Below are 9,921 nucleotides of genomic sequence, written 5' to 3'. Positions count from 1 at the left end.
ATTTTCTTCCGGTTTTGTTTACGTGGTTACTGTCTTTATCAAACGATTAAAATATAAGCTACAGTAAATATGCTTTGGTCGTCTCCACCTCACTTTGCCTAACACACAATTTTGCTATAATGAAACTTTTGGAATATGGACTGATCACCGCACAGAGCTAAGCAGGGAACTCAGACTCCATACATAATTTCAGAGCCAAACAATTTTAGGTTTCAGTTGGAAAAGAGAAGAGCTGTGCTCCAGGCTTCGTTCTTGCCAACTACTCAGCTATTTTGGAAGAGCTGCACATCTCGTCTGCAACTTCATCAGGAAGTTTTAAATCAAGAAATCTTCGAGGAATGTGGTGCCTACTTCAATTTCTACAGCAGCCGCCCCAAAATGCACACTTCATTTTTTGTCTGTGATTTTTGCATGTTAGCTTTTGCCTGACTTGCCTTCAGTCGTTTGTTTTGAATAATAACCTAGCATAAAGCCTCTTAACACTACCTTATTTAAAGTTTGTACAATTCTTGTCCTAAAGTCGTGGAGATGTCCCCGTAGTCACTGACTTGAAGAAGGAAACCCTAATAGACACTTAAGAACACGTCTTAAATCTCAAGAAGTGTCTAGAAGGTACTCTGCTTCACCTAGCCCGGAGCAGAACAACCGCAGCCACACCCCCGAGAAAACAAAGTCACGCCCCTCCGCGGGCCGCACGACTGGGGCTTTAATGAGCTCGCCGCCGCCTTCCCGCCTCCCCCCGGGGCGCGCACTTCCGGCCGTGAGAGCGCTCGGGAGCGCGCCCCGCGAGCCTCCACCAACCAGCAGCTCCGCCCGGCCGGCGCGAGCGCGCGCGCACGCTGTGCGCAGGTTCGAATCTCCGCCGTTTCGCGGTTGCTCCCCAACGCCCAGGCCGCACCTCGGCGGCCGCGAGGGTAGTGTGCGCGGGCTGCGCCCAAGCCGGGCCAGGCCGCCCCGCCCCTTCCACCCTCTCCATCGGCCTGTCGAAGCCTCGCTGGACTTCGGCCTCGCCCTCGCGCGCTCCGCCCTCGCCCTCCACACCACACCCGTAACTATCGGCGCTCGATCTCCCGCGCCGGGCGGGAGCCCGAGCCTCCGGGCCCATGGCCAAGCGGCGTGCGGCCGAGCCGGTGACGTTCCACGTGCCTTGGAAGCGGCTCCTGCTCTGCGACTTCACGGAGGAGCCGCCGCCGTCTTCGCCGCTCTGGATCCGGCCGCCGGGGGCCTCGCATACCGGGCAGCCTCTCGGCGTCCCGGAGCTGCACCGAAAGCGCAAAATCGAGGCGGGGGCCATGGCAGAGCCTTCAGCTTTGCCCAGCAAGCGCCGTGACAGCGGGGACAGCAGCGCCCCAGGCGGCGAAGAGTCTGAGGGCCGCGGCCTGGAAACGGGCGAGCCGCCGCAGCTGCAGCAGCCCGTTCAGCCCCGAGGGCCGGGGGAGGAGCTCCGGGACTCCCGGCCCCCGGGGGGCGGTGGCGACGACGGGGCGGGGCGCGCAGGGCCCCAGAGCGGAGACTGGGGGGCCGCCCCGCGCCAGGTAGGAGCTGGGGCGGGTGGGTGAGGGGGAGAAGGGGCTTGTCTTTCGTGCGACACACAGCGCGTCCCGGGAGGGAACAGATAGCCCCCGTCGTGACTGTGTTCGTTAAGGCCCCTCCCAAGGCGAAAAGCCGGCGTCACCGCTCTGGGAATGGACGCTGACCCCCGCAGGCAACACACGAGGGAGTCCGACGGGCGGAAAGCACTTCCGCAGTCTAGACGGACGGTGTTCGCGTGGGGGGAAGTGGCCTTGCCGCTTCAGCGCGGCCACTTTGTGAGAGAGAAGCTGGAGCGTGGGTCATGACTGGCCGTAGAACCTGGTAAAGACGTTGACCGGGAACAGAGACAGGTTCAGCCCAACGACAAACATTAGAAAAAGGTGCAGCGTGCCTGCCTTGGTGTAACGGTGATTATTCTAGAATTGGTGATGGATTCTTTAGAGGGCGACTAATGTGGTAGCCGTCAATGAATTGGACGTAGTGTAGGCTGTTACAGCTCTTTTGCCAGAGAGGAAGGACCACCATTTCTTGGGAAAAGCTTTTTAAACTTAGTGTTAAATCTGATCCTGTGAAAACGGATTCTTGTTGAAAATTAATTAGGGCCCTAAGGTATAAAGCACGTGTGAGGATCACTGGGGGCCGATCCTGCTTCCCTGGAAATGAGCCTTCCTCTGCACCTTAAGAATCCTGAGAAGATCTAGGTTTGTCTAGATTTGCCTAGATATCTGCTGTTTAGTATGACAGCCACTAGTCATGTGAGACTGCTGAACATTTAAAATGTGACTAGTCCAAATTGAGATGTTCTGTGAGTGTAAAATACACTCTAGATTTCATAGGTTTAATAAGAAAAAAAGAAAGATAAAATAGCTCAAATTTTTATATTGCTTACATGTGAAATAATTTGGGCGTATTGGATTGAATAAAAATTAATTTCACCAGTTTCTTTTACGTTTTTAATATGGCTACTAGAAAATTTTTAAATTATGTTTGTGACTCACATGTATTTACAGCTTTGGTCTAGACTTAGGAATTCAGACTGCTTTTTCACAGTTGTAGAATGACTTACCCCGGGGGTTTTGGGAATGGAAGAACTAAGTTAAGGGCTCAGAATTCACCAAACTTTCTTCAACCACTGCAGCATAGCACTCACCCAACATTTTTCTATTCAGTATTTTATGACAGAGTTTATCAGATGATTTTCTAAGAAAAAATTGAAGTTTCTGTAGCATGATGAATTTTCATGTGAAAAAGCCAATAAAGTAATGAAAGTTTTATAGTTCAGAGCGATTCTCCCCGCCCACTCCCATGGTTGTCAGAAATTATATTTTAGGTATCTTTTTAGATTTAATCATTTCGGATGAAATTATTACATTGTAAATATTTCTACCCCTGGGGTTTTTTTTCTTGGAATTTAGAAAACAACTTTATTTTAGACTTTTTTTCTTCAGATTGCTCTTAGATATTCAAAATCAGCTCATTTAGAATGATAATGATAGTCATCCAAACCGATTGGATTTGGAAATAGGGACTGTAGGTTGAAAACTTTTTGAAAATTTTTCACTTTTTTTTGGTACCCCACCCATAGGTTTGTCTTTCCTACCAGAATACATTGGCTGCAGTATGCCACACAGTTGATAAGAGGGAAATAAGGAAATGAGAGGTTGGCAGAAGAATGGCAGTTGTTCAGTAGACTGCCACAAAGACACCTGCTTTAGAATCTCTTAGACCTACCTGTATCTTCCCCCACAGCAGTGACTGTAGATCTGGCAGCTCTCTAATTTCCTCAAGTCGTGGCAAGTACCTGGCAGGGAAAAAGTTTGGCTCCAGGGGTTCCTTCACCAAGACTAGTCTTTTGACAAAAGCCCAGTAACCACATGTTCCTTCTTTTCATTAGGTTTGTTCCTGGATCTGCTTCTTCTGCAAACCCAACTGAGGGACATGCTCTCTCTCCAGTTTCCCTCTTTGCTTCCTGCCTCCAAAGACACAGGCTTTTTGTTTTAAGGGTTTTACAGCTAATTTCCAAGGGAGAACTAGATATATCAAAAACATAGAGAAGTAAAAAGATTTTTCAGTTCAATGCAGTAAATGCCTGGTCTCTGTTGTGCTAAGAATAGGGCTTAAGTTTCTTCCCTCACCCTTGAGACCTCATTTAGGAAATATTATTTCAAATACTTTCTTTCTACATTGAGAATGGAATCTAGGCAGAATAATGGTACACCGTTTCTGTCCTGGAACTTCGGAATATTTCCTAAATTGTTTCAGTTGTTTTTTACTAGAGAACTAAAATAAAATCAGGTGTTCATGTGTTTTTTTAATGTTAGTGTTACTTTATACAGGTTCATTGCTCTGCCATTGGTGCCTCTTGGTCGTCCATATTTTTAACAGAAAGTCAGTGGAAATGTTTTTCTAAGAAGAAAGTGATTCATGATTCATAGGCTTATTGATACATAATACCTAGCAATATTGAGCAATTGCTATGCTAAACCACAATTCTTTTTTTTTTTTTTTTTTTTAAACCTTAATTCTTATAATGGTTCTCCATTTTACTGATGAGGTCAAGATCAGAGTTAGTGGATGGTAGAGTTATCTGGCAAACCCAGGTTTGTCTGGTGGCACAGTTTGTGCCCTTAGTTACTAGGTTATACTAACATTAAAGGACCTTTTTTTGATTCAGCTTTTATAAGTAGTTAATTTGAACAATAGATTTTCCAAAACGCAAAGAGAACCAGAACCTTGTTTTTAACTCCATCTTGTTATTAAAGTGAAATTTTTCTTGATATCCTTTGACTTATTACATCTTTATCCCAAGATTAAGAAATTCTCAAAAGACTCTTGATTCCATAAGCCTTAGAGTGTAAAACAATTCTTCCCAATGAGACTTTTTTAGAGACTTATGCTCTCCAGTACAGTAATCATTAAACCACTTGTAGCTATTGAGCATTGAGAAGTGAGTAGTCTGAATAGTGCTGGAAGTGTAAAATGCATGCCAGATTTTGGAAACTTAGTAGTATGACCCAGAAGAATGTATAATATTAATTTTTAAAATACTACATGTTGAAACAATATTTTGGGTATATTAGGTCAAATAAGATACTAAGGTTAATTTCACCCATTTCATTTATTGTACTGTGGTTACTAGAAAAATTTAAGTTACATATGTGCCTTCCATTATATTTCTGTTGGTACTGCTATAGCAAGAACACAACATAGTCGAATAGATGGAGATACCAATCTGGAAAAGGTGTTAATGTTCAGAATTGTCACCTTAGAAGCCTATATGTAATTTCAATGCTGTTTCCTTTGCACAAAGAATTTTAGGGATGCTTGTGAAATTCTGTGCCAATTTTGAACTTCATTGGAACATCAGCTTTATTTCATAGTTACTTGAAATAATTTTGTAGCCATTCAGAGTAAGCTGCTGAATTTTTAAGGGGTCAGCATTCATTTGGATTTACAAAATTTTGATATATTGATTTAAAAGTTAGTCATGTCATGCGTGAAGTGGTGTCTTTAGTAAAATCAGTTTAAGGTTTTCTTGCTATTCACCGTGTTCATGCCCTAATACTTTTGGAAGGTCTTCAAAAAAAGACCAAATATACATTATAAGGGGTGTGTGATTATGTATTTTTTAAATAAATTCTTATTTTCTTCATTGACAGATAAAAAATGTTAAGACCATTTTCAGATATTTTCTTTGGGTTAAAAATGGGAGAGATCGAGATGTAGTGGCTCATACCCGTAATCCTAGCACTTTGGGAGGCTGAGGTGGGAGGATTGCTTGAGGCCAGGAGTTCAAAGCTGCAGTGAGCTATGATCCGGCCACTGCACACCAGCCTGGGTGACAGAGTGAGATCCAGTCTTCTCTCTCTGGCTCTTTTTTTTTAGCCAGTCAAATTTAGCAGTGGGGGATTGTATACCAACTTTAGTGACACTAATGTTAATAAGTTCTGATGACCCACTACCATCAGACCAGCCGAGACCCTGCCTCTTAAAAACATTTTTAAAAATTTAATCTGCCAATAAATACTTTCACAAATCTATAAGTATTAAAATGCACAGATTTGATTGAGTACACAAAATACTTTGATGAGGCAAAAATGTATATTTGTTAAAAATGCAAACTTTTTTTTTTTTTTGAGACAGAGTCTCACTGTGTTGCCCGGGCTAGAGTGCCGTGGCATCAGCCTAGCTCACAGCAACCTCACACTCCTGGGCTCAAGTGATCCTCCTGCCTCGGCTTCCCAGGTAGCTGGGACTACAGGCACGCGCCACCATGCCTGGCTCATTTTTTCTATTTTTAGTCGTTTGGCCAATTTCTTTCTATTTTTAGTAGAGACGGCGTCTCGCTCTTGCTCAGGCTGGTTTCGAACTCCTGAGCTCAAACAATCCGCCCGCCTCGGCCTCCCAGAGAGCTAGGATTACAGGCGTGAGCCACCGCGCCCGGCCAAAAATGCAAACTCTTATGTGAGTTTGCTTTTAAAACAGATTGTTTCCTGAAAAAATTTAACTTTTTCTAAGCCACTGATGTACTTTCATCTCTCTCTCTCTCTGTCTCTCTCTCTCTCTCTCTTTTTCCGTAAAGCACAATGAGGAATTTTGGCAGTATAATTCCTTCCAGTACTGGAGGAATCCTTTACCACCTATTGATCTGGCAGACATTGAAGATGCGACTAAAGACAACCTGACAGAAGCAACACTTCAGGACAAGAATGAAGTGGCTGAGATTGACATGGAGTCCTGACATAAGGAACTGAATAAGTGGGATTCATTGAATTTGAGGAAACATCTCTAAGTGAATTCATGTATTCTTAAGGAAAAAGTTATTTTCCATACTTGACGTGATATCATTTCCAAACCTGAAAAATGAGGAAAGGTTGTTTTGACAATAAATATCTGCAGTTACTACTCAACCTCTCAATAGGGATTTGTCAAGGATATAGTGCAGTTGTTGGGAAAGTATTTTATGTATGCATTCTGAAGGAAAAAAAGCTTTGTTTAGACTCTAAATTTGAAGATAGTGATCTTATGAAAAGAAATTCTGGCAGTTTTCGAAATAGGTGGGAAACACTCAAATATTCCTCTGGTCTGCACCAAAAAGTTTGTTTGTGGTACATGAAATAAATAGTTGTTTTATAATAGCTGTTACTAATAAAATACTTTCTAATACATTTTATTGACTCTCAGTTGAACAAAGCTGACTTGAACATCTATGCAAATTTAAAATATGAGGGATTCTTTCTGAAAGCTAGTGTTTTAACTGAAAGAGCTTTCTAAATGTGAAGTAGGGAGAATTTCAATTTGGGTAGCATGTTTGCATAACTTGCGATATCTGATGCTTGTTAAGATCTATGGGCAATCTAAAATGGATAAAGAGCAATGAGAAATGAGTCAATGGCTGACCCCTTCTCCTTTCCCAGAATAAGGAGAAATATATGATCAGTTGCTTGGTTTTGAATTGCTTTGAAGACATGGTTTTTATTGCTATTCCTCTAGACCTGTAGTTCTCAACACTGACAGCACTTTAAGAATCTTTGCCTGGGAACCACTCTTGAGAGATTCTCATTTAATTTTTCTGAGGTGGGCCTTGATATAGCTATTTTTTTAAGCACCAATCCTCTTTCTGTCCATTCCTCTAACGTGCAGACAGGTTTGAGAACCGCTAGACTAATGGTAGTTTTTTCCTGTTTAAAGGAGATAACTAATTTGAGCTGAAGCAATGCTCTTAATTAGCTTTGGTTTTTTGCTCTGTTCATGGCTTTGTTACAACTAAATTATTGTGTTGTTATTACTATTTCATTGTTAAATAAAGTAAGTAATTTGTGTTTGAGTTATGTGAGTATCAGTGACTAAGTTAATTAACTTTTGTACTGCATCCAGAATTTTGGCTTTGTAATTGAGTAACTCCTCCTTGCTTGTGTGTTTTTTGTTGTTGATGACCTTAGATCCAAAATTCAAGAAAGATGGTAAATGCTAATGAGAGGGAGAGAAAACTTGATGTTTTGTGTGTACTGCAGGATTTAAGAATGGGTTGACATTAATAAGACAAACTGTATAATATGTGGTCAGACACAGTTCAAAGTCTTGTACTGCCACTTCCTACCTATGTAACCTTAAGCAAGTTATTTTTCATCTTCAAGCCTCAGATTTCTCACCTGTAAAATGAGAAATAATAAATAGTATCTACCTCAGACTGTTTATTGTCAAGCAATGTTCTAAGTACTTTACATACATCATCTTGTGTAATCTTAAGATAGATTCAGAGAACCTACCTTGTTCATTAGAATAAACATGCTTCCTATAGTTCCACTTCATTCTACTTTAACTGTTACTAGAAGCTGCAGGATAGGAATTGGAATTGAAACGTTCAACTTACGATACTTTCAGCTCATGATGGGTTTATGACAACATAACCCCATAATAAGTTGAACATACTGAATTCATACTGCTTTCACACCATGGTAAAGTTGAAAAATTGTTGTTCAAGCCATCATAAGTCAGGGACTGTGTGTGTGTATGTATATATAGAGAGAGATTTGAAATAATTCCATCTTTTAAGAAAAGTTGTTTAGGGCTAACATGGTGGCTCATGCCTGTAATCCCATCAGTTTGGAAGGCCAGGAGTTTGCGAGTGGCCTGGGCAACATAGACTCCATCTTAAAAATAAATTAGTAAGTAAACCTCAGGTAACTTGACAAAATTTCATTATGGATAAATTGAGATAAGGTTTAGGTTTAAAAAGTTTTATAACCATTCACCTAGATTATATAATGAATTACTCCAGTACAGTTATGAAAATCAAGAAATTCACATTGGTATAATTCTAACATGCAATTATGAGGATATGGAAAGAGTGACTTCAGACCACTATTTTACAGGATATATGTCAGAAATGTAAAAAAATAATGAAATGTATAGAATTTATTCAACTTTCACTGTTGTCCTACTAACGTTCATTTTCTAAGAAGCCCAGGATCCAATTCAGGGTCATGATATTAATATTTAGTAGTTGTGTCTCCTTTAAAAAAAATTCCTCAGAATTTCTTTGCCTTTCATGACCTTGATATTTTCTGAAGAGTACTGGTTGGGTATTTTGTAGGATGGCCCTCAGTTTTGGTTTGATGTTTCTCATAATTATGTATTCTTAGTAAGAACTTGATGGAAGTGTTGGATCCTTCCTAGTGTATCATACCAATAGCCACAAGATGTCATCTTGTCTCATCAGTAATCATAACTTTGATTACCTGGTGAAGGTGGTATCTGCCAGTTTCTCTTGTAAAGTTACTGTCTTCTCTTTTGTATTTAATACCTCTGGGAAGATACTTTAAGTAAATATCTCATTTCTTATATTCTGCCCACACATTTTAGGATCTGTTGATTCTTGCCTGAAATACTTACTGCAAATGGTATATGTCAAATGGTAATATTCTATTTCTATCATGCTTTCAACATTTATTAATTGGAATTCTGTAAAGGAACAGCTTTCCTTTCACCCCCATTTCTTTATTAAGTTCTTTGTTAATATCAGTATGGACTAGTGGGCATATATTTTAGTCTGTGAGTTATTCATTGCTATCGTTATTTCATTGCACAAATTATCCCAGTTTTAGCCATTGGGAGTCCTTCAAGTTGCCCCTCCCCTCCCTCCTTTAAAATATGTTGTATTATTTATTGCATCAATACTGGTTCATGTTGGCAGTGCACTTTAGCATTTACATGGGTCATGTATGAAAGTCAGCGTCTGCTGTGCAACACTGTCATTCACTATACAATTTGAGCCTTGGTATTCTCCTCAGAAAATGGGGACACTAACACCTCAGAGAAGCAGGATGGGGATGAAATAACATAATGGCCGTAGGGAACTCATAGTGGACACCATTTCAGGCCCCTCTCCCTCCATAGTACTTGGAATGTATGTTTTCACTATCTTTCCGCTAGGTAGATAGATGATTGATAGATACTATCAGCGATCTCTAACAATACTGAGGCTGCCTGAGACACTCTGATTAAGGTCACTTTTAAACAATTCCAGCTATTGGATTCTCTTGAGTCTACAGATCTAAATTATATTCTAGTGATTTATATGCATTGACAGTTGTATGTTGTGTCCTGTTTTTGTTTTGTTTAGAGACAGGGTCTCTCTGTGTCCCCCTACTTAGAGTGCAGTGGCATCATCATAGCTCACTGCAACCTCAAACTCCTGGACTCAAGTGATCCCCCTGCCTCAGCCTCCCAAGTAGCTGGGACTACAGGTGTGTGCCACCATGCCTGGCTAATTTTTAATTTTTTTTTGTAGAGATGGATTCTCACTGTGTTGCTCAGGCTGGTCTCGAACTCCTGGCCTCAAGTGATCCTCCCACCTCGGCTTCCCAAAGTGCTAGGATTACAGGT

At 41.2% G+C, this 9,921-nt stretch overlaps 1 protein-coding gene across 1 annotated transcript; it reads left to right on the top strand.

Annotated features, from left to right (window-relative positions):
• The first annotated feature begins 954 nt into the window (after window positions 1-954).
• Window positions 955-6,703, top strand: LOC105810425 (chromosome unknown open reading frame, human C9orf40). Its single transcript, XM_012644422.1, has 2 exons — window positions 955-1,535; window positions 6,116-6,703. The coding sequence occupies exons 1-2, from the start codon at window positions 1,104-1,106 to the stop codon at window positions 6,272-6,274; spliced, it is 591 nt and encodes a 196-aa protein (XP_012499876.1). The 5' UTR covers window positions 955-1,103; the 3' UTR covers window positions 6,275-6,703.
• Window positions 6,704-9,921: the final 3,218 nt, after the last annotated feature.

The sequence above is a fragment of the Propithecus coquereli genome, unplaced genomic scaffold (genome assembly GCF_000956105.1).
Source record: "Propithecus coquereli isolate 6110/MARCELLA unplaced genomic scaffold, Pcoq_1.0 Scaffold211, whole genome shotgun sequence".
NCBI lineage: Eukaryota > Metazoa > Chordata > Mammalia > Primates > Indriidae > Propithecus > Propithecus coquereli.
The sequence above is the reverse complement of the archived record's forward strand: the minus strand, read 5'-3'. Positions and strand labels throughout refer to the sequence as shown.

Bases quoted from the DNA above. Each gene is read 5' to 3' on its own strand.
- LOC105810425 (XM_012644422.1), top strand. From the start codon at position 1,104: ATGGCCAAGCGGCGTGCGGCCGAGCCGGTGACGTTCCACGTGCCTTGG. The intron at 1,536-6,115 runs GTAGGAGCTGGG...TTTTCCGTAAAG, and splicing joins GGGGGGCCGCCCCGCGCCAG to CACAATGAGGAATTTTGGCA.